The following is a 24,446-nucleotide window of genomic DNA, read 5'->3' as shown; positions in this document are numbered from 1 at the left end:
TTTCAATTTAGATTCCTTAAATAATGACATTTGAAGTCTGAAAATGGAAGATTGTGCCTGAGGGAATTATGAGGCATTTCTGAACTATTCTCAGTGTGCAAAACATTAGACTTGCCTAATATTGAGTTTCATCCCCTTTGTCACGAATGTCTCGAGGCCCAAGGCTGCATCTCCCCTTCTTAATTAAAGTGGAATGAATAAGAGATCAGAGCTTTTACCACTGGGTTTAATTTCATGAACGAATGGGTGTTGCTAATGTCATGATCACTCAGTAGCCTGTCTGCTGCTGAACAAAGACTATGACAAAGAGTAAATCGCACTGCCAAGATGGATGCAGGGCAGAGTTCCTCTAGTCACTGAAAGCAGAGGCGGGGGCTCGAGTTACATGACTTGGACTCGACGATCTTGTGTTGACTTAGATTGAAAGTGATGAGATTTGTTCCACCAGACGACTGAATTAAAATTCTAATTTCTGAATTTGTTGAAACGTATTATACAAATCAAAGTCATGATGCTCTTACCAAGGTTTTATCCTATTAAAACCATATTGCATTGAAAAGATCTAGATACTTTGTTTTCTTTCAGATATTAAATGATACTGGACTCCTACGTTGTTCTGACTTGACTTGGTAATCTACATTTAGAATTGAGACTTGCCATTAATGACATGGACTTGACTTGGTAATCTACATTTAGACGTGGGACTTGACTTGAGACTTGTGCCTCAAGACTTGAGACTAACTTGGGACTCAAAGCTGACTCGGTCACACCTCTGATTGAAAGATATCCAGCAGTCAGTTTCACTCTACAGTCAAAGTGGGCTGTTGTCCTCTTCTGGCTCGTAATGGGGGGAGAGGGTGTCTTGGTGTCCCGGGACGGGCCGGTGGACGGAGATGGAGGAAGAGGGGAGGGACAGGCGGTGGAAGGGGGACGCGGGCGCGGGGTGGGAGGGGGGCGGAGGAAAGGAGTCAGTTCGGGGGAGAGGGAGGGAGTGGGAGTGGATGAGCCTCGGGGCCGACGGGGGCGGCAAGGGCGACGACTGGGAGGGGGGCTCGTAGTAGGGAGACAAGTGGGAGATGCGCAGGGGGGACTGGGGGCAGGCCAGGGTGATGGCCGGGTTTGGGGGGGTGTAGTAAGGCGCCGGGGGCAGGAGACCCACAAAGTTGAAGCTGCAGGGGTTGAGGTCGGAGTTACGCCTGGGTCCCACCATCAGGACCTTCTTGGTGTAGTTGTTGAGGGTGGAGACGCCGGCCGCCATGCAGATGGTGAAGGCCAGCCAGGCAACGCTGAGGCAGAGCGATGAGGAGAGAAACAGGAAGAGCATCACAACAAAAATACTTGTAATTTACCTCATCCACTTCTACTTCAGCTGCTGATTTCCTACGTTTCCAAGAATGACTTTAACCAAACTCCGGAGAAGGGACATAAACTTGTTGCTCTCAAGCGTATGGGTATATAGCTTGAAAGGGTGATCATTCAGCTGTGAGTTATATGTGTAGGTGGAGAGCGAGAGTGCCGGCGAAAGCGGCCGCGCTACTTACTCGAAACACGTCTCGTGGCTGAATTGCCTTCCGGTCTATTAAAGCTACTGTCGGTGGATAAATTGGTCTCACTGCCTCTTCTATAATGGATTTCTCACTGTATGATTGTTGAACATTGGTGCAAAATGTCCAGAAAGAAGCTCTTACTCTTTGATTCTGAGGGACTCACACCAAAACCTGACGTATTTTTGTTGTTGATGAGTTAGATACATGTAGTTGAAATTTTTTCTGCTCTCAAACTCCATTGTAGCTGCACTGGAAATATCTCAACAGTGTCTACATTTGGCCAGATATTTGCAGAAATAAAAAAATACACCCCCAAATAACAAAATGGGCCCAGAAATACAACTTCATAGGATCTGGAAAAGACAACATTCCTTAAATATTCTCATATGTGACGCAAACATCAGTTACATAAGTACAATGCAGTTGTCTTCAAGAAACTCATCCTTTTGAAAGCTCATTTTTGATGCATTGTGGATGGACGGAACTTATTTTGGAGATAAAAAAAGATTCTTTCAAGGCTAAAATGTGGTAAAGCCTAATTATTTCAGATTTTTTAACATATTTTATTATGTTTTTGTCCATTTATTGACCCAAGGGCATGTTATGAATTAAATTTTTATGAGCCATCATCCTAATCCAAACTGAATTAAAGGTGCATGGGATTTAAAATCACTGACTCAGCGGAAAGACGTGAAAAGAGAAAAGTCCACGGACTGATTTCCCACCATGCCAGTGGGGAGGACAATGAAGGCTTTGATAGACCCATGTGCAAGCAAATGCACAACCAAAATCCTCAGTGCATACATCTAGTCCAAGTCTGAATAGGAACAGCTCAAGCATGCAGATCTCAAGCTGCTAAGATCCATGTAGCTTTACACCGTCTAAATCAGGCCCGTTGTGTGTGTGTCTGGGTGTGTGTGTGTTAGTGAACTCACTAGAACGCCCAGGAGTAGCTGTAGCTGTGAGGCTTGAAGTCTTCTGGTCCCATGGAGGCGGTGGTCTGGAACACCTGCATGAACATCATGTGAGCCACCATCCCAAGCAGACCTGCCAACATAGAGACAAACATTGGCTCTGGGACAGCGGTTTCCAAAGATTAGGTCAGGGAGCAAAACTGGGTCATGTGAGGATTAAAATAGTTACCCAAATTATTTAGGAAATTGGCCTCTAAAACTACTGGCCACTTTTGTTTTGCTGCCAAAGTCCTTGCAATATTAAGTAGACTGAATAAATTATGTAGGGTAGTAGGTTAGTAGCCTAAAATCATAACATGATACATTTTGCTTCATGAGTCTGAAAAATTGCTTATAAAATCTATTTCAAAAACATACAGGTTATTGCTGTATAACATGTTGGTTATTGCTACAATGATAACACTTTAAAGCAATAATGCAGGACTATTTCTTCCATATAGTGACTCACCATAGGATACAGGGTGTGATAGAAACATAATAAACTACAAACTGTTGATGCAGCCAATCAATGTTGCTGTTTTTTGGAAACTGGTCTAAAAGGTGAGTTAGAGGGGATAGTGAGTTTTACTGTGCCGCACCTCCCAGGACAGTGAAGACAGCGGCGAAGGCGTTGAGCAGCTGGCCCCAGCGCTGTGTGGAGGGAAACCAGGCACTGAGACACAACTGCACAGACAGCAGACCACAGCTGACGAACAGCAGAGCCACATACATGATCTCCATCGCCAGTGACAGCCACATCATCGCTGGGGAGGAGGGAGCAGAGGCAGAGAGCACAGAGACGGTTCAGAGGTGTGGGAGCATACAAGACAGGCACAGGCAGCGTGTCGCTATGGAAATCAATCAGTCAAGTGACAAACTAATAAGCTAACCAACAAAGCAACCAATCAATCAATCAATCGATATACAGCACAGTGCATGCAAAAAAGAATCCATTTACCTTTTTCAGATCCTGGAGTCAAAGTATGAAACCCACGACACTTTTCCTCTGATAATCAGAAGACAAGTTTCAGTTGATTATCAGCATTGGTAATAATCTTACTTCATACTGACAAGAAAGTTATACTAAAAGGCTGTAACCATGTATTCAACATTGGGGGGAAAATGTTCACTAATGCATCATCCCAACTTTTATGCATAGCTTATTCAATTTGATTATTATTACTTACTAGTATGAATGATAATGATTATTTCGGACGGTGTTCCATAGCTGGCCACCATAGAATAGCAATAAATAAATTAGTACAATTATTAACCATAATATTGGGGGGGATACAGCCCCCCCACACCCCCCCACCCACCCATGTATTATGGTTCCGGCCCTGTAAGAGTGAGAAACACCTGAAAGCTTGAAAACACATTATAAAAGTAACCACTGCAGCAGTTTCTCCATTCCCCAAGTGGAACTGTGTTCAAAAAATCCTGCAGCATCAATGCCAGACAGATGCAGGCTGTATGTACGTGTTTAAAAATGCCCGAGAAAAAGTTACGGCCTGTTTTGTCAATATTTGGCACACTCCATTGAAAAGGCTTTCATTAATCTATCAGCAAGAAAAATCACAGCTCCTTTAGCCCTTTAGCAGAGGCAGACTTAGAGCGCCAGGCCCAGACAAGTCGGTTACTGCTTTCACTGCTGTTTTCACTGCAAATGAAAAACGATTGTATCGCAAACAGTTAATTGCAAATGCTGATCGATTTGTATAATTGACCGAAATTAACAGCAGAGGTAGAAAACTAGCGAGCTGCCCGACTCGACTCGAAAACCTCTGCTGAAACTATTGGCCGGAGCTTCAGCGTAATGCAAACACAAACCTTACAATCAGCTGCAAATCAGCTGCAAACAGGAGCCAACGTTTTTGAATCCTATTAACCTTTCTCTCTCTGGGTTTCTAATCCATAATTGAGTCATGCTGTTGAAGTCTAAATCTCCACGAGCAGAACACACACTGATGATAATCCTCTTTGGGCTTGAGCGTACACACACACACACACACACACACACCTACACACGCATACACAATCACATACACACACACACAGCTGAGACCTCAATTCATATCCTCACCTTGGATTTCCTCTCCTCTTATGACCCATTTCATTGTCTGTCCCACTAGTCCCGTAGTTATGACACAATATGTTTCTCTTCTTGTTTATGTGTGGATCCTCATCTCACTTTGGGACTATCCTCTCTACACAGCCGGTCGTAACCTCATCAGCCCATATGACCGGGGGCTTACTCACTTTATCTAATCCCATACAATAACTAGTTGTGTGTGATTGTGATTATAAGCATCGCTATATATATTGAAGTCTGAAACACTTCTATCAGTACCTCGGTTTAATTCCTTGTATGCATCCAATGTTCTTTCATTTATTCATTTTCTTAATCCTTCTCAGCAAACCCAATGTTGATCATCTTATTGTGTTACTCTGCTCTTCATTTTCCCTACCACCTTGAATTGGGCATATCAATATTTGTGTCCAAATCAAAAAATGCCCTTTACTAATTTAAATTAAAAGGCATTTTTTCTCTTTTGAATGAAACTGTGGAACATCATCCTTCGGCCTTCCTTTGTGATCAGAGAGCAATTTGAATATCCAGCATTGAGCGGACAGATAAATTATTTTCCTGCACATTTTTGTCTTCTACAGTTAAAAAGGGGGATACCTTTCATAACCTGCCATTCAATTGTGTGTGTGTGTGTGTGTGTGTGTGTGTGTGTGTGTGTGTGTGTGTGGCCTGGGCCCCTGTACTCCTGTTAGGCAGAACTGAACTGACTGAAATGAAGAGCTCCTCCACCTCCAACATGCCAATTAAAGATTTATTCATAATGTGTTCATGAAAAGATTACCGTCCCGTTCCACCCCTCCAAATCTCTCCTCTTTCAATCCTACTTCTCCCTCTCTCCCCTCTTCCTCACCCCAGGCGTCGGTGTAGATGTTCTCCTCGCAGCTCACGAACAGGCCGGTGTGGAAGGTGGGGAAGACAAAGCGGTCGTCCCCGGTCTCCCAGGAGAATTGCATGCTGGACGAGTTGGACACGCCCGGGACGGGGATGCAGTTGCTGTGCTTGGCGGCCGAGCACAGCGGCTTGGGCACCTTCTGTTTCCCCACGCACCAGTAGGACGACGTGAGGGCCAGGCCGCCCAGGAGGAGAGACAGCACCGTCTGGATGAAGGAGAGACGCGGGGAGCGCATCTGCTGCAGGAACGCCATGATGCGGAGTGGGGGGGGGGGGGGGATGGGAGAGAGAGAGAGAGAGAGAGAGAGAGAGGAGGAAGACTGGGGCTGGTGTGAGAGAGAGAGAGAGGTGTGGGGAGAGGGAGATGTGAAGGAGAGGAGGTCAAACATGGCAACTCCTAACAGCAAAATGTCCATTAATGTCCACAGAGAGCAGCATGTCAGCACTTCATCCCTACATATTAAATGGCAGAAAGGCAAGAAAATGAGAGAAAACCTCATTGTTCTCCATTTGTGATTGACTTCAGGTACACTTCCATTCTTGCATGTCACTAAAAATACAGTAGAAAAACCCAGAATGTATTCATTTCCAAGGAGAAGCAGCTGAGATGATTAGTGAGGTAAAGGGAAGGTGTGTGTGTGTGTGGGGGGGGGGGGGGGGGGGGGGGGAGCCAGCCAGCGGTTTTACATGGCTAATCACATTTAAAAGAATAAAGAAGACTTTGACAGAAAATCAGCACACCGATGGTAATTGCCGGGAAGACAGATGGGTAAATCAGAGGAAATGGGTGAAAATTGCTGTCACCGTGGAAGCTCTCCAGGAGACAGATTCTCAAACCAATCCCACCGGCGCACTTGACGTCAAGCAGCGAATTTAATTTGAACGAGGAGGGGAGAAAAAAAAAAAAAAAAGCACTCACCTCCTTCAGCCTCTCTTATTTCTCACTTTGTCCTCAGTTCCTCATTGAGTAAGAGTGGGAGACAGTCGGTGCGTTCCTCCCTGCTCCTCTACCCGGTTCCTCTCCTCATCTGATGGCGGGAGAGTGATGGAAGGTTTTGGCCGACACTCTGACCTCTGTGAAGAGTGTCACCGTCACTCTTTATGATCCGGCCCAGCGGTCAGTGAGACGGTAGTGTGTGTCCAGATCCCACACACACACACACACACACAGACACACCCACCCTCCTCTTCTTTAATCCATCCACACAACACTAAATCCAAAACAGACAGCTCTATTCCATCTGTTCTCATTTTCGATCCTAGACTCATTTTGATCCATTCCATTCATCTCCTCTCCTCTTTACCCCCCCTCCCCCTCTCTCTCTTCCAATGCTGCCCAGCTTTGAGTGCGTGCAGCAGTCTATCTTTTGAGTCTGAAAATTGACTTCACCTTGAAATGTGAAAAAAAACAAAAACACGGCAGACACACTGTATTGTGCAGACCAAGTGGAATCCATCAAATCCGCCCGTTTAGGCTTCAGCTGTATGTGTACACTGACTCTCTATGACAACCACTTAGATTGTGAGAAGTGGTGAGGTGGCGCCACAGGAGGGGGCTCTTCTTTGGTGTGCAAGGTTGAATTACAGGTGAGTTAGATTGGGATAATGTGGGATAATGACAAGGCATCGTGTCCCAAATCAAAACAGCAAGATACATTAAAATGTAAGATGATACTGCTGAGCCAGCAGCAATTACCGGTACACTAATGGCTTCAATTGCTACAAGGAAAATCTAATATTATCCAGAAGTGGTAGAAATAACTCGCTACAAGTGTTTCCAAGGAATACAACAAAACTAATGAACCATTAATGTACATCTGAGAATTTAACTTGCATCTTGAATGACCAACTCATTTCTTTAACTTTTACTTGACAAAGATAAATCAGACATTTCAGTTCTGAGGTTCTGTTGTTAGACAGTCCCTGCTCTGGCTTCTTCAAGTGAAATCCTTCAGTTTGAAAAAAAAAATTTTCAGCTGCAGACTGACAGCAACACAGAAGCCTCGACCTGGTACAATGATTTTTAGACTCAAGAGAATGTGTTGTTGAATATGGTCAGTCCTCATAACTTGTCCTCTATAGACAGTCTGAGAAAGAGTCGGTATGGCACCATGCTCAGACTGAAAAGAGAGAAAGAAGAAAGATGGGGGAAAGAGTGTGTGTGTGTATAAATAGAAAGACAAGAGCTTGCATGTGTGTGGAAGAGGATTGAGAATGAAAGTCTGTGTGCAAGAGAGAGAGAGAGGGAGACAGAGAGTGTGGCAAATAAAAGCAAAAAAGAAATTAGGACAGAAAAATATGAGATGAAAATAATGGAGCCGGAAAACTGAGGTGGATTTGGAACAAAAGTGGAAAAAAAACCCCAAACATGTTTCATAAGTAAGAAGAGGAGCATTCTTGAAGCATTTTTAAAGTGTATTCATAATTCATATACATATTGACAGGTTTCTAGTACAGCATGGTTTTGATAGTGTAACTGTCTTCTTTCAGCTTGACTTTTTTTTTTTTTACAAGAATAACAATAAAAAATGATAAAGACAACACCACGTACGACTCACTTTTAAATTTTATGGCAATGCGTCTTTTGAATGGATTTTGCATCTCCCGATCAAATCGCTGTCGTGTCACCGAAGAATGAAACCATTCAAAAGTACTTGGTTTACGCTCACTCCCCATTGGACAGTACGGTCGGCCAATCACAGCCATTCTTATGACATCCTCTCCACAGATTCCAATTCCAAAAAACGTCTCGTCAATTTCTGAGGGACCGACACCCGCCAGTCCAATGTGACTTCCTATGCAGAACATACCGTGGGGAGGGTTCACCTACTTGTGCACCCAGTACACAGTTCCACCCCAATGCAAACTCTATGTGTCCTGTCCTTAGGCTTTTTCCAGTCAGCATGGTCAAAGATGGCAGGCATGCATTAGTCCATAGTGTTATCTCCTCCTTTTAAGGGCTCTGTCCTTCTCTTTGCACGTTACGAACATTTTTTTTTTTTTTTTACTTGAAAAATAAGACTGTGTCCATCTGGTTTTTCATGAATACTATCTGTACCGTAAAAACCCCAGGGATGAAAAATAAGAACACTTTTCAAAAGGACCAAAATGGACTCAAGGACTCAGATATCCACATTTTTCAATTGCGCACACACTCACTCCTCATTCACACACGTGACTTTTGAAAGGCAACAGATGTCCGTCCTCCAAGGCAATAATGTCTTTGTGGCAACTCGACCCTGACATTCCAAACAACGCCAATCTGGCTCCTCCCTCTCCAGGAATGGAAAAAACAAAAAGAAGAAAAAAAAAAAAAAAATCCAATTCATGATATGTTGACTGAGTATAAAGTGAGATACATCCATTTCATTTCTATGAGTAAATATTGATGAAGATACAAAATAATAATGATGACTAAAATAATAATAGTGATCATCATAACATTATATGATAAAAATACTACTTGTAAGAAGATACTTAAAATTCTCTCCTTTCCTTTTCTGGGTTTGACCCCCAACTTTGCTCCCAATACTCCGATTCAAAACAATCAAAGGAAAAATCTGAAACAAACAAAAACAAAACAAAAAAAACATAACAGGTAAAATGATAATACAGATGATTTAAACAAGAGTAAAACAGATTGAGGGTGTCTCAGGAAATTCAAAGTAAGCCTAGAGAGGAAGTTTGTTTCTTTTCTTCTTTACAGAAAAACGCTCCTTTCAGTTCCTCTGTCGCTCCCGATGTCTCATTTTATTCCACTTAGGTCTTTGTAGTTTTTTTTTTTTTTTTAGTCTTTTGTTGTAGCTCCGTTCCCGTGTTGCTTTGTCCATGTTTTTTTTTTCTTTTCTGTTTTAAAGTAAAGAGCAATAATTCTCTTAGAAAAAATGTTTCTTTTCTCCATTGTCTTAAATGTAAATTATGTTGATTCCTGTTGAGAAATTGTACATTCCCCTTTGTTGTTCTCTGTCGCAGATGTCAGTCTTTCCGTCAGCCAGCCGATGCCAGTCCTGTCCTGTCGTGTTTGGGGGCTGCTTCAGAAACAATTCTCAGTCTTCTGTTGTCCAACCTCACCTAGGAGAAGGAGACACAAAGGATTCGGGGTTAGCGGCTCGTCACCGATGTCCACACAGTGTTGACACAGGGAATGAACAGTTTTCACAGACAGCACAACTGTTTTTCACACGGAAAGCCTTCACGAGGAGTGGTGCAGCACTGAAATGAGGTCTTGGGAAATATCATAGCTCTGGGTGTTGGTCAAGTCAGATCAAAACACATTTCAAAATCTCAACAACTACCATTATATATATATTATTTTTATTTTATTTTTTCTCCTTTTCTCCTCCTATGTTTTGACTTGGCACCATGTGGTATCATTTTAAATTGGACCAACAGCCAGAAGATCACTGTTTTGTTCTTTTCTTTACAAAAGCAGTTTATTCAGACGGTTCGAAAGCAGAGAGGGAGAGACAGAGCAAAGGAGAAGAAGTTCAGGCTTGATGTGGCTGTAGAGGCAGCAGACCGCTTGTCTATCTGGGCACACTACTGGTTCAGTCCCAGACAAGGATATGCACTGAGCGCTGGCAGCTGGTGGAGAATTGCTCAAAGCTAATCTGTGGTGAACACCAGCACTGTCAAAATGCCCTTGAGCAAGGAACTGAAGTACCTGCTACAGGAATGTTGAGCTGAGGCTGGTGTGTGTGTGTGTGTGTGTGTGTGTACAAGGCTCCTACACATTTTTGTGTCAGCATATATGTTCTGTCTTATTCTGCCTACATACCACTGTCACTTGGAGCACACAGTATGAAATCTGATAAATTGTTATTATACTAACTATTCTTCTAAGATAGCTACCAGCAGCCAAGTTTGACACTCAATATTTGACCAAAAAAAAGCTATTTCCACATATTTTGGCACATTGTGGCACATATTTTGCCATAACTTTTCCAGGCTGGGAAAAAAATGCCTTTGTTCCAGGTACATTACCATAGGAACCCCATTATATGTCTTAGATAGCTACATATGTGGGGAAAAAATGAATTTCCATTACTATATAAAGCACCAATTAAGTGAATCTTACTGTTGCTCTTATCTTATTGCTACATGAAATTAAATTGGAGCTTGCAATGTCTGCATATAAAAACAATAAACAGCCTTGGGGCAAAGAATAATTGTTCATTTACTCAGGGCCCGTTTATGAGAAACCGATCTCCCATCTAATAATAAACAAATCAACGGTTTATGAGAACATCCTTAATGTTGTGAATGTGATCCATACTGACCTGATAAATGATTTAAAAAACCCAGTATTCTCTCCCTTTTTCTCTCTCAAGCGTGCACACACAAGCGCGTGCGCGCACACACAACTTACAGTTCCCAGACTCCTCCGTCTCTTCTTCCTCACTGTTTCTCTCAGCCTCTCTCTGACTGCTCCAGGTACACTGGCTTGGCTGGCCGGCTACTCTGGGGAAACTGGGTAAAAAAGACGAGAGAGAGAGAGAGAGAGAGGAGAGAGAGAGAGAGAGAGAGAGAGAGAGGAGAGAGGGAGAGATGTGGGGGGGTGGGGGTAGAGGGAGAGATGGAAAGAAATGAAGCGTAACGGCTCAGTCAGTGATTGGGTGGTGAGGGACTAAAGTGGCAAATGAGAAAGAGAGAGGATTTTCATTGAGTCACACAAAATGAAATTTCCCTAGAAACGATATGAGAACCAACCTCTCCCTCTTTACCTTGTGCTTCGGACACCGCAGTGAGAAGTTATCTTCGTTCAGAGAGCAATCTGGGAAGGGGAGAGTAAATATCAATACGGAGATTGGCACACAGAGCTCGGCTAGACTGCTCTCACTGCAAATACTCAATGCTTACAGCTTCAGAATAAAACTGATGTGTTTTACAGTTGGCTAGCCTGCTGCGTTTCGAAGACACATGTCCATAATGGGGAAATGTAGTATTTTACAGCTCACTTTTTCTAGTACACTTGTACTTTGTGCATCCACTCACCCGCTTCAATAGCACACAGGTAGTGGTACCGGAGTGTGCAGCCTTTACTGTAGCAGCCGAGGGTTGAGCCGACCATCTCACAATACGAGCAGCACTGAGGAGAGACGGACGGAATACAGAAAGAAGAGCACAGAAAAAGTGAGAAGAAAAAAATCAATACATCTCAAAACTGTACTAGACAGTGAAGAACTGCTAAGGGCGTAGCAAGACGATAAAAATCAATAAACACATACTCTATTAATATCATACTGTGTAGCAGTATATAGTAAAATATGACCACTGTGTGCATGGTGAAAAGACTTCATAATGCATATAATAAAATACCTACTACTGACCTATGACTGCTCATCAGTTAAAACCAGAATTCAACAATTCCCTTTATAAAGGTTACAGTCAACATTAGGTCCACCAAAAGCACAATAATAACCAACTAATTGTCAAATGATGACCTACAAAATTGAATTGTCACACAACAAAGCAAGTCAAAAGCATTTAGAGGCCACTCACTGTGTCTCTGGCACCATCTAGTGCCTCCTGCAGGCCGTACAGTCTCCCATTAACAAGGTACACTCCACTGGTCCACACTATACAGCCTTCGTGGACCCACAGCTCCTCTGGGTCCATGGGCATCTGAGGCAGCTGGGCCAGTTGTGCCAAGGGCCCCAGGGAGTCCAGGGCTGGGGGAGGGGGCTGGAAGGGCAGGGAGGCCTTACTGTTGGATGGTACCATTCTGGGGGAATCCTCACTTGATTTGTGCCTCCTTTTAAAGCGTGGATGTGAGGTCAGCTTTCTGTGCTGGGGTCGCTGTTGAGCTTCATCTGTCGGCTGCGGCTGCGGCTGCGGCTGCGGCTGCGGCGCCGGCTGCGGCTGCGGCACCGGCTGCGGCACCGGCGTTTTTTGTTGCTGTTGCTGGTCGTTCTCAAAGTCTGGCTCTCTCTTAAGCTCAGGGATAGGTCGAATACCTAGATTAATATCCCAGGTTAGAGATGTTGTTTTACTGGTGGTGGTGGTAGTGGTGGTGGTGGAGGAGGAGGAGGTGCTGTTACCAAGCTTGCCAGCCATATACATCATCATTTCCTCCCCGCCAGCTGGAGAGGCAGTTCCAACTGTGGTGGTAGGAGATGCCGGGTTTGTATCTAGGCTGACGGGATAGTCACTCTCAGTTGACGGCTTGGAAAACTGAGCATCTTGTGTTTGCGTGTCTTGGATAGTGCTCAATACATTTGAGATTGTGTCTGAATTTGGTCCTGTTTTATTTGTTCCGGTGGTTACTTGACATTGTCTGACCTGGGGCTGGTTCTTGGGAAGCTTTGCAGCATATTCAGCTGGATAGTAAGGTCCATAGAGATCTCCAAGATGTTTATAATTTGCCCATTTCTGACACAGGCAGCAGAGCAGGCGGCCAGAATGATTGGTCTCTGTAATCACAGGGCCTGAAACAACATAGCCAGATGAAGGAAGTGCTTTTCCTGACTGAAGGGTGGTTTCCACCTCGTCTGACTCCCTTTTCTCTGTTTCTCTGTCTCTTCTCGATAACTGAGAGGAAAGAGCTGAGGTCAGGAGAGAATCGATTCCACTGCCGCCTGCTTTCCCTCCGACTGTACTACGCTCTCCCTTCATCTTCTCCTCCTCAGCATTCACTATGGTGCACACTGCCCCAATCTCTGGTATTTTTTTCTCCACATGTATGTGTGGAACAAACGGGCCCTTTTTTGGGTCTACGAATCCTCCACTCGTGCTCAGACTTCCTCCTGCCCCTGAAGATATATCTGGGTCATCTTTGGCCACTGATGGTGTCGCCACTGCTCCTCCTCTCCTTCTCCTCCTCTGCCTTCCTCTTACTTCAACTGGCTCATTCTCATCTTTTACACCTCTGCGTCTCCGTCGCAGAGGTTTGACCTCAATCTCTGGCTGTGTGTCCTCACTCTCAGCATCCACTTTCACCACCTGAGTTAAAATGGGTGGGGCCAGAGGTGGGGGGGTTTTACAGTCTGTCAGGGGAGGAGCTGTGGAGTCTGATGTGCCACTGGTACTTTGCACTATCTGTGGGGTTGTGGCAGCAACTGGAGATGTAGCAGGTTGGGCTGAAGGAGCACTCGGAGTTGTGTTCTGAGCCGGGGCTTGGACCTGCGCCTGAGTTTGGCCTTGGCTCTGGGCACGTTTTTGTTTATTAACACTCCCAACTGGCCTGCCCTTCTTCTTGCCAGATGGGAAATAGCCTTTAGGCACAAGACTGTCTGGTGGTTTGGAATCTTGTGGTGACAAAGCGGATCTTCCAGAGGCCATCTGATGTCTGTTCAACATGTGTCCCTGGGCCTGGCTATGGTGGGGTGGGGTGGTTCCATAGTAGTCACTGCCAGGATAATCATCAAATCCCATGCCAGTTTCTTGAAGTTTCTGTCTGAGAAGGTTAGCGGCAGATTGCTCTCCTCTTCGCGTCTCAAGCTGCTGATAAGTGTTCGTGAAATGCTGAATATCAGACAGGGCAGATGAAGATGGAGGTGGGGAACCCTGGACTGGGCGAGGAAGAGGCGGAGGAGGGGGCAAAGGTCCTAGCAAAGCAAAGTCCTCCTTGTCGCCAGATGCTGACGCCACAGCAGCCCCTAATCCAAAGTCAAAGTCTTGTTGTTTGAGAACTTGGGACGTCTGATGAGGATCACAGGGGTAGGCAGAGGGAGGTAAAGGCCCAGTCTCATCCACTCCTCTGAAGGGAATCATATCATTTAAGGAGTGACTTTCATCCATATAACCATCATCCCCCCCTGCAACTCTAGGGAAATGTGCTAAGTCTTGGTCCTGTGAATCACTAAACTGTGTCATTTCTGAGTGAGAGAAGCCTGGGTAATGATTTGACTCAACATCAGTGTGGCCTGTTGGCTTCTTAATATTTGGAGTGATTTTCTGCACTATTGCCTCCAGTTTCAAACCCCGTCCCTTCCTGGGAGGCAAAACCTTGGTTTTACCACTCGAAGGAGATAGAGATTGTGAATAGGCATTCTCTCCAGGCAAAGGGGAAGAGAGCCTGGGACATGGGATATCAGAACTAGATGAGTCATCTTCATTGTGATGGCTAGACTCAGACTGAGCCCCAGGGGAGTGATGTGAATTTGTGGCACCCCTCTGCTGAGAACCATCCTGAAGTTGCCTCTTGGCAGGGATAGGGGAGATAAAAGAACGAACTCTTCTTCTCAATATTAGTGGATTTGTATCTCCAGTAACCCCAGCTTTAGTCTGACGCTGCCCTTGTGGTAGAGAGTTCATGTCAGCAAGGGGCTTAGTGGAGTTGGATGCAGGAGCTGGACGGGGATGTTTAGCTTCCTCTACAGCTCCTCTGGAGACATCAGGTTCAACAGCATTTGGACCAACTGCTAGAGCCATTTGTGGAGGAGCAGGGCCGTGTGAAGCTACAGGAGCAGGAGTAGGAGCAGAAGCAGGAGCAGGAGCAGAAGGAGGAGGGGGAGGAGGAGGGGGAGGGGGAGGAGGTTGTGTTCTGTAGTAGGGGTCTCCCTCTATCATTCCAGCACCTTCTCTTCCAGGGTGTGTCGACTCCCACACTTTCATATCATAGTAAGCACTTTGATGGGGAAGTGGAGTTTTGGTTATATGTTGTTCATTGGGCATGTCAGTCTGGGAGAGCAGCCTCTGTCTCTGCTCTGATTGGCTGAGTTTATGTCTTCCTGGAGAGGAACCAGGCTGCATCATCATCTCCTTGGATGGTCTGTTCATCGCTGTTACCCAGTCATTCATGTCATGGGGGTGGTGAGGAGGGCCGCGAGAGTGAGGATACATTTGAAGCTTATTTGTGGATTGAGCCTGGGGGGATAAATTGTGGTAGGGATGATGGGAGGGAAAATGAGGGTTGCTGCGTGGCATCATATTGCCTTCTCTTGTATCACCATATCGATATCCAGGAAAACTGCTGGCATGTCCAGTTGATAAATCAACACCTTGAAGATAGGCCTGATGCCTTGATGGTGGAGATAAAGGATTAGTGCTTGTAGGATGAGGGGGTAAGGGGGTAATATCAACATTACCTCGCCTATAGGGGTCAGTATTCATAACAACAGATGAATGAACAGACTTGGAATGATACTCCATATCAGCCTCATTAGTTGTACCACTGCCATGATGATCAGCTTGTAGATTTGCAGTGTCTGGGCCAGCCTCTTTTGATGCTGTTTCCATTTTCACCACTTGTTTCTCCCCAGGATCCTTTTTACTCAGATCATTGGCTGCTGTTGGAGAGGAAAATGGCTGTTGAATCACAGAGGCTCCACTCTGACTTTTCTCCCTCTCTCTCTCTCTGTCACTTTCCCTGTCCCTCTCTGGTGTACCGCGCCGGTTTGGCGACACATCACAGATGACAGAGCGCCGCTCTGATGATGGGGCTAATAGGGAGCCTGATGATTTTTGAGACTCAGTTTGACCAATGCTGCCTGTTAGCGGCTCTGTCTCTTGCAAAAGGAGCTCTTGTACGGCAGAGGATGGAGTGGACAGATTAGATGAGGCTTTCCTCTGCGGTAAAGAATAGTCTGCTAAGTTAATATGTTTTGGTGGAGGCTGCAGAGACTCTGTAGACTGTGGTAAATGACTCTGGGATACACCCACTTTAGTTTTTTCAGCAGTTTGCAATGCCTTGGTATTGGCCACTTCTGACTTCACTGAGGCCTGAGATTCTGGGGCAAAATCAGGCCCACTTCCCTGCCTCTGGTTTGGATGGGGGGGCTTTCCAGAGCTTGCCATTTGGGAGGAAAGAGCAGAGGCCTCAGTCACTCCAGTTTGCATCCTCATACTTTCAGCCATGCCATACAGGTGTCTGGTTTGAAACTGTTGCTGAGCTTGGAGATGGGCAGGAAATGCTTGTTCAGGTCGGCCATAACGTCTGTCTAAATTATAACCTTGAAGAACCTCTTGTAAAAGGCTTGGGAACTGCTGCATTTGAGAATTATCCTCATGACCTTTTGCCCCTGCTCCTTCCCCTCTCTTTCCTAATGCCTCTACTACAGAACCACCAACATCTTTTGGATGCACAGGGCCATAGCTAGTCTGTGATTGGTGGTACCCTATGTATCTGGAATTTGATTCCATTACACTCACTGGGCCAGGCCTCCCTTTGTTCTTCATTGACATATCTGAGCCATATGGTGATTCTGGGTAGCCATATTTGTGTGGTCCAGATTGGGGAGGATTTTGAGGCCGTCCAAAATTAGATTTCTGGTGGAGTTGGTGATGGGAGGAATACACACTCAGATCTACACCTTCTTCTCCATTATGACTAGACTCTCTAAAGTAAGAGTGTGAATGTTTCTCTTCTATACAGTTGTCTTGAGGATGCTTGCTTTTTTCAGTGTGATTTCCCTCAGACCGAGTTGAAACAATCACACCCACACTACTGGCGTTTTGCTGTTCCTCAGATGTCTGTTTTTCTTCCCTCTCATTATTGTGTAATCTGGATATACTGTGCAACCTATTTTCTTTGTCCTGACCATCTTGTGTGTTTCCTTCTCTATCTCCCTGCACTTGAATGTTGCCTTTCTCCCTTCTTTCAACCACATCTTCACTTTCACTTTTAATTCCTTCATTTTTTATTTCTGTTGTCTTCCTAGGGCCATATCTATTATCATTATCAGTTGAACCAGATTCTGAGACACAGTTTGGCTGGGGAAGAGGAGCACTAGATGAAGCGGATGAGGGGGTTGAGGAAACTGGAGGTGTTGAATGTGAATTTGGGCCAGCCTCTGATGACTGACATCCAAAGGATGGAGATGATGACGAAGAAGGAATGTGAGCTTCACTCACTTTTGTTTCAGAAACACTTGGTTGTTTTGTTGTTGAATCAGAGGTGATTGTTTTAATATGTGATGCTTGTCCAGTCTGTGGCTGGTTTTGACTCTGAGATGGAGGGTAGTAGCCAGTTGGTTCAGACCCACTGCTTGCACCACTCATCTGTCTCACTCTCGCATGTTCCCCCTCAGAGAACTGCTCCTCTCGCTCAACTTTGGTCCCCGATGGTCCTCTCTCTGACATCACTGAAGTGTCTTCATCAGCTCCAGTCTCTAAGCCGGCACCATCACCAATACCCACTGCACTTCCTTCTTTAATTGTGCTAGTGCTTGAGGCTGCACTGGCATTTCGACTCCTTGGTTGTGATGGAGGCATGGCATGTGTCGCCTGCTGCATTTGTCCACCATCTTTCCCCTTCTTCTGTGAAAGCACAGTGTCAGTGAGAAGCATGTGCTGCACTGTGTTTGGTAAATTGGCTACTTGTGAGGTCAAGGCATTTAAACTATTCAGGCCAGCATCCTGCATTTTGTCAAGTGGAGAAGATGGATAAACAGAGGAGCCTTCCTCTCGGGATCCAATCCCTGTGCCTGGACCCATTCTGTTGCGGCTTGTTGAGGAAAGACAAGTCCCCACGACTGCACTCATACCTTGAGCTTTATGACTGCCACTGCTACCACAACTACTGATGCTGCTGTTTGAGTTGGGCGTGGGACTCAACTGAGGCATGGTCTGCAGTAATCTACCATGACTATGGCTGCTACGGGGGTTTGGTGGAGGAGGATGTGAAGGAGCATGTCCTGAAGGGTTTCCATGTGCCTCTGAGACACCCATCAAAGGGGAAGGAGAGGAGCTACAGCTGGGGGATTGCACTGCAGAGGCAGCTGGAGAAGGGTTGGATATGGGGCTGAAGTTTTGGTTAATTTGTGTTTGTTGAGCATTGGCGTGCATTGGGGATTTGGCTATTTCTTGAGATGCTGCATGAGGTATATTGGGATTGGAGGCTTGGTGATGTTTAGCATATACAGAGCCTGGAGATGGGCCTTGGTGCTGCATCTTGAGAGAGTTGTCATAACCTACCCCTAAATTGTGCTGTGAGTTGCGGTGTTGTAGTGTGGCTTGCTTGTGGAGTGAATGTGTCTGTGGGGAATATGCAGGATAATTTGAAGCATGGTAACTCTGTTGAACATTCTCCATTGGCCCCACATTGTTAGCAGCAGCTGAACTAGAGACAGAGTTTGAATTAGAGTTGACATTGGGAGAGCTGTTGACTTTGGGATCAAACCCAGTGCTACCAGTCCCGTCGTGATATCTCTGTGGAGGGGGGCTGTACATTCCTGATGACCCTGTGGATGCTCCACCCTGTGGGGAATAGTGTGGGTACTGAGGGGTCATTCTGTGCCCAGAGTGTGGATAGCTCCTATGCGGCTGTCCATGGTGGAGAGCTTGGAAGTTTTGCCCATGCTGGCGGTGCTGCATCTGAGAACCTGGTACTGACTGCATTGCAGGGTTCTGACTCATATTGTACTGATGAGAAGGAGAGAACGCTCCAGCAGCACCACCACCACTACCACCACCTGAACCAGCCGTAGAACCATAGTCCACTGGATATGGTGACATTATGCCGGATGATGATGCAGAGCCAGATCCAGCATGCCTGTACTGGTGAGGTATATGTCCATCGATGTTGGGGTATCCAAAACCTGCCCCATAACCCATACCTCCCCTTCGATGCCTGTCCTTCCCAGCCATTGGAAAATAATAATCCATGGTCTCCTTCCGGTAAGGGTTGCTACTGTTGCCACTGTGAATGTTACCCTGTGTTGGTGGTGGCTCCCCAGCCCCTCTGTTTCTAGCACCGTAAGCAAGCATATGGCTGGCTTGACTGGGGAGGTGATGGCCTCTATGAAGGCTCTGCTGTTGCATCCCTGCGTAATCATCCGTCATCCTAGGGGAGATCTGGGGGTCTGCTGGCTGAGGGGGATAAGGAGGGCCCCCTCCACCCCTCCCACTGAACCCAGGGGGGAGAGAGGGTGGAGCTGGACTGTTAGAAAAATTCTGCATTTTTTGGAGTTTGGAGTAAAAACGGAAGTGTCTGTCAGTGTCTATATCAGGGAATGCTTCTGATCAGAAATTGAAAGGCTTATGGCAGTAACCATATATGAAAAAAGTGTGAGAGTCTATGGCCTGGCAGTAAAACAAGGAAATGCTTTTAAAAATCCACCAAAGAGTTGAAGCAGAGGAATATATATCACAGATGTTATAATCACACGTGTAGCAGAAAAAAGTGAGTAACGAGGTTGAAGCAGATGATGATTCTATCAATATATGAAATGGTCAAATGGCAAAAAAATGACTTCTGCAATCTGCTGATGGTATGGTTGTCTCCACTTTTTAAAAAAGATTCACTTACGTAACAGCTGGATCCTCAAAACAGAAATTCAAAAGAACAGATATGTGCTGGAGCAAGTGTAGCGGGTTTCCACTGCTAAAAAATACAAGATGCAGACGGTGCAATCATTCCCATGAAGCTGAAGCAGTTTGGCACTGAGTAGGCGAGGATATCAAGCACGACTGACACACCAGCACTTGAGATGTTCAACACTAAATGTCTTTACATGTATACTCTCCACTGTTATAACAGCACAAGCAAACAGAGCTACGCTAGGATTAAATTGTGGTGGGATTCAATAGCATCTTGTGCAAAAACATGTCAATGTAACCATTGAGACTGCCTTCTGTCGCAGCAATTCTTCAGTTCATCAACATGTGTAGGTTTGTTCGGAACTGACTCACACCTGTGTGAGAGGAAAACTGCAGTAACACTAATCAAGAGGTCTAGATATAGACCTCCACTAAACGCTCCCAGAGGCAAACACTCCATTGATATTCTCATCTGCTCTTTGATGCAGAGTCTAATACTTTTTGAGATGTTCTTTTTCTTTGTCATTCCCTTTCAAATACTGTTTTCTTGTTTTGCTATTGTATGTATTCAGTTGGATTGTAGAAGTCTTTGGTCCTTATTCTGTAATTGTTCTCTGCTTGATTCTGTGTTCAAATAGTTCCTGTTGCTCCTCTGTATCTTCAACATTTAGTTGTCTTACCTTTGTTTTTTCTGTCAACCGTCATTTAATTCTACCTAATTCCACGACAACAATTTCCCAAAAGGAAGGCAATCCATTAATTCCTCTTCAACTTTACTCAATTTAAGGTCCTGTTTTTCTGTTTCTCTCCGGTATCTCCATGCAGTTAAGTTCATTTTCCAACAGCTGCTGACCAGAAGCCTTCACAACTCTGAAAATACAAAAGAAGAATCAAAAACGTTAGCATGCACAAATTAAATTACATTTCTTTCCAATATCACATCTTGGAGTAATCCTCAGTTGGTGTAATTAAACAATTGTAAGAGTAGTAGAGTTTAACATTCTGTTTGTCAGATTACTTTTCATATATTAACTTAATTTCAACAATATTATTGAAAAACAATGTGAAATTCCTACACAGTGTTTCCTCTAATTGTATGCAGCTGTGGTGCTTGGGGGAGAAATTCTAGTTTTGTCCCATATCTGTCGCTGTTTGGGTCAAAGCTATGTTTCAAATTGACTAAAACTGTTTTTTATTCATAATGAAATCATTACTTCTAAAATATTTGGACTACACTTACTTTAGTTTTAGATGACAGTTAAGACTAAATTACAATGCTAATTTTAATTTCACATTTTCTATTGCAGTGGTGGTTATTTCCTTGCTGTGGTGGCGCACCACTGCTAAATAAATACAGAGGAAACATTGCTACATATCTTCTCAATGTGATGACTGAAATCATGTCAACGTTTTGAGCCTTTGTTTAGGTCTTGCCTAACTTAATTTAGCTTATTTCAAATCCCTGGGGCAGTATTCATTAAAAAGAAAACTTCCAGAAACTTGTTACTGATCTAGGATCGCTTATCAGACTACAGCATTTCCCATAAGTACACTTATTGTAGTGGCGCACCACAACATCACAAAGGTCCATCACAAATAGATTTGCCAAACTGACAATAACATTAGCCTTCCTTGTTGCACACACTGTCCATTCCACTGCTTACTTCGCTACTTAAAAGGCTTACTGGACATATCAACACTCGTATTTTAATATGCATTGTGAATACAGCCCTTTCTGTGGTCAAAGCTCTAACAATGCCGTCTCTACTGACTGATAACAAAAGGGGGTGGTGTAGAGGAAAGTGGGTTAGCGGCAGCATGCAATTAAGGCAACAAAATAACATAGTCAAGGTCACAAATCCTACTTCATATGTAAACAAACAACCTCGTGCAACCAAGGCAAGCTAAGTGGTCCCTCTCTCACCTCTATATGATGAGGAGACTAAAGACAATTAACTTTAGTGTATTTAACATCTTTTAATGGGCTTGAATCAACAGGGGTGATAATTAAAGGGATGACGCCACCTTCATGGGGTCACTGCCCATAATGGCCATGTGTGACACAAGTCTATTGTCTGTCTCAAATAAACTGTAAAATGCTTAATGGCCCCGAAACAACTTTGGGTGACTTTTGTTAGTGTAGCCCTGCTCTGAGCTACAAGATAATTAGGTTTCACTGTTTCCAATGGTGACTGTAAGTGTAATTAGTGACATCTGTCTATCAATCTTGTTATTAATGTGTACCTATTTTCATCAGTGTTGTTTAGCCTTGTTAAATCTAAGCTTTGACACAGAGAAAAGTAACTAGTTTTCATCAATACACTAATCATTTGAGATAAAACAGACAATTTTGATAATTTTGTTACCATTGTCACTATTCTAGTGAGCAGTTGAATAAAGAAGCTGAATATAACAACAAAACTTTCAACAGTAGGGCTACAAAACAAATTGGCCATACTTTGTAAATCAAATTGAGACAGGCAAACTGGCATCATCAAACAGTTCTGTGTACAGGTGACACATTTGGGAGTCACACCAGGTTTAGACTGGGTGATGCAGTGTAAGGTGACAAGATGGGAACGACCTTTTTTTATCTACATCAGTTTAATGGCCCTTATCTTGCTCACTAATTAATCACAACACCTCATTGTGCACGGCCTGCCAACGATATTCACAATACACACATTGCAGCATTAAATAACTGGTGACTGGCTGAATGCAGTTAGTCAGCAAGTCAATCAATTGTATGGATGCCCTAATAATTAGGGCACACGCAGTATTTTTTTTTTGCACTCAAGGATCAAAGGCCAGTTCTGCTTTATTTTTGGTGATTTGTGTCATCAACACAACACTGGCTTCTGTAACTTAGCTTTGCTAGCTAGCCAATAGCAAGGTATACGCATTACAATTAGCTAGTGGTGCTGCCTCTTTTAGCTTGGTAAGGTTAGCGTTAGCTAAAATGCCTCATCATATGCTGCAAATTAAATACGCGAGCTAGCTGCATATGTTGCTAGCTAGCTAGCTACTACCACTAGCTAGCAGCGTATCAAGCAAGCAAATTTGCGCTTATTACATTATTATAAACATTTGTGAACAATGCACAAAACGATAATTATAGCAGGCTAGGAGGACGGGGCAGCCAAACAGCCTTTAGCTTCAAAAGAGAGGTGATTAGGTGCAGATGTTTCCCCTTTAGAAATTCAGTGGGGCTATGGGTAAATGGGTTAGCATAAATAACGTACACTAGCAAGAGAACTGGTGTGGATGCTGCAGACAATAATCATCACCCAGCCTGTAATTTTCCTTGAATAAACAGAGCTAAGGTTAGCCCGGGAGAGGCAAGTCAGTCAGAGGCAGGCTAGCTAACCAACCTACTCTTGAATGCATACCTGAGAACGTAGCAATACAAGGCCCCTCGAAGAGTGAAAGGCTGTTTTGTGACAATCCCGCTGCTGTGGCAGGAAACCCCAGTCTAGAGTCGACTGCTCCGCCGCTTTTCCCTCACCCTCTTGAGTCCAGACAACCCCGACCAGCGGCGGCGAAGTCGGGGGGCCCGTCACGACACTCAGATCCCGGGCCTTTCTTCCGATTTCCCCTTTTCTTTTGTCCTCACCTCCAAAAATGATGAGAGCAGAGCACAATCGGGGTGCCTGTAGGTCCCGTAACCAGTGAGGTCCATACACCCCCGCCCCCTCCCCTCTTGTTCCCTCGCCTCTCTCTCCCTCTTTCACACACCGTTTAGGTGATTCCACCTATCTCGAACTAAAATTAAACACATTGCGACCGCACAAGCCTTCACTAACACACGAAAAGCCCAAACGTCAGTTTCCGTCACTAAATTGCATTTCCATGGCTTCATCAGTAGCTCGACCTATTCGTTTTCCTGTAAGGCTACTGTTTTTTTTTCTTGCAACAGAAAGACCGCCTTGAAAATGCATACACACTCATATTCCTGCACCCCCTCCCTCATCTCTCTCCATCACATCCCTCCATCTCCCCTCCCTTTCTCAAGCTTTTGCTATTTCATTGATTTCCATCTATTTCTACCATAAAATGTAAGATTATATGAATGTTGCAAATGCAATTTATGCTCTTACTCTGTCTGGGCTGAGCCTTTTGGAACAGCTCCTTTGTTCTTATTTCATCTCAAGTGAAAGTGAATTAATGAAGGCACCAGGATACAAAGGCAATATGGAGAGGAGACATAGGGTTGAATGGAATGAGGTGTTATGTCTGAGATGAATTAGTCAATAACAGATTAAAGACCATTTGTGAGCAAATTGGTTAGCCTGCATTAGAAGAAGATTGCGGTGCAATGGATGAGGCTTGTTGAGTTTACTGGTCTCTGCATGCTGAAATGTAGACCTATTGTACACACAGCACGGCTATAATGGTATTTTCACAAAGAAAAACCCACTTAAATCATTAACATAATATCTACCCGATGGTTAATGTTTGACACGATGTGCTTAGAACATAATGTTATCATGTGCAAGAACAACAACAGAGGTGCTACGAACGGAATCATTTTCCCATTAAATTTATTGTGTTGTCTCTGCCTGAGCTTATCTGCCCTCACACAGGGCCAGTGAGTGCAGTGCAGACCCACTCACACTCTCCCACCATCATAATGGTGTGCCCTATGGCCCCCATCCATGGTGCTGCACTTTTAATGTACTGCAGTGTGTCATACATGCACAGACACACACGCACGCACACACGCACACACACAAAGACACACATACGCACAAACCGCTCAAACACACA

The 24,446-nt window shown here is 44.5% G+C and overlaps 2 protein-coding genes across 5 annotated transcripts; both read right to left on the bottom strand.

Annotated features, from left to right (window-relative positions):
* Window positions 1–811: 811 nt before the first annotated feature.
* Window positions 812–5,734, bottom strand: gsg1 (germ cell associated 1). Its single transcript, XM_071901970.2, has 5 exons — window positions 5,440–5,734; window positions 3,459–3,506; window positions 3,100–3,264; window positions 2,483–2,594; window positions 812–1,286 (listed from the first exon to the last, which is right to left on the bottom strand). Exons 1-5 carry the CDS (start codon window positions 5,732–5,734, stop codon window positions 812–814), a joined length of 1,095 nt encoding a protein of 364 aa, XP_071758071.2.
* Window positions 5,735–7,874: 2,140 nt separating this feature from the next.
* tcf20 (transcription factor 20) lies at window positions 7,875–23,316 on the bottom strand. 4 transcript variants are annotated; one of them, XM_078284659.1, is made up of 7 exons: window positions 23,069–23,316; window positions 12,363–20,549; window positions 11,982–12,311; window positions 11,475–11,568; window positions 11,190–11,253; window positions 10,849–10,949; window positions 7,875–9,551 (listed from the first exon to the last, which is right to left on the bottom strand). In XM_078284659.1, the coding sequence occupies exons 2-7, from the start codon at window positions 19,317–19,319 to the stop codon at window positions 9,514–9,516; spliced, it is 7,584 nt and encodes a 2,527-aa protein (XP_078140785.1). In that variant the 5' UTR covers window positions 19,320–20,549; window positions 23,069–23,316; the 3' UTR covers window positions 7,875–9,513. The 4 variants fall into 4 exon arrangements, with proteins under 4 accessions (XP_078140785.1, XP_078140786.1, XP_078140784.1 ...); XM_078284660.1 differs by having other exon boundaries at window positions 11,982–12,305; XM_078284658.1 differs by having other exon boundaries at window positions 11,982–20,549.
* Between the last annotated feature and the right edge of the window lie 1,130 nt (window positions 23,317–24,446).

The sequence above is a fragment of the Centroberyx gerrardi genome, chromosome 7, assembly GCF_048128805.1.
Source record: "Centroberyx gerrardi isolate f3 chromosome 7, fCenGer3.hap1.cur.20231027, whole genome shotgun sequence".
Lineage (NCBI taxonomy): Eukaryota > Metazoa > Chordata > Actinopteri > Beryciformes > Berycidae > Centroberyx > Centroberyx gerrardi.
The sequence above is the reverse complement of the archived record's forward strand: the minus strand, read 5'-3'. Positions and strand labels throughout refer to the sequence as shown.

Coding starts and splice junctions, on each gene's coding strand:
- gsg1 (XM_071901970.2), bottom strand. CDS start 5,734: ATGGCGTTCCTGCAGCAGATGCGCTCCCCGCGTCTCTCCTTCATCCAG. Junction 3,265..3,458: donor GACTCCAGGATCTGAAAAAG/GTAAATGGATTC, acceptor CCTCCTCCCCAG/CGATGATGTGGCTGTCACTG. Junction 1,287..2,482: donor AGCTACTCCTGGGCGTTCTA/GTGAGTTCACTA, acceptor GCTCTGCCTCAG/CGTTGCCTGGCTGGCCTTCA.
- tcf20 (XM_078284658.1), bottom strand. CDS start 19,319: ATGCAGAATTTTTCTAACAGTCCAGCTCCACCCTCTCTCCCCCCTGGG. Junction 11,254..11,474: donor CCTGTGTGCTATTGAAGCGG/GTGAGTGGATGC, acceptor TCCCCTTCCCAG/ATTGCTCTCTGAACGAAGAT. Junction 9,552..10,848: donor GACGGAGGAGTCTGGGAACT/GTAAGTTGTGTG, acceptor TCCTTCTCCTAG/GTGAGGTTGGACAACAGAAG.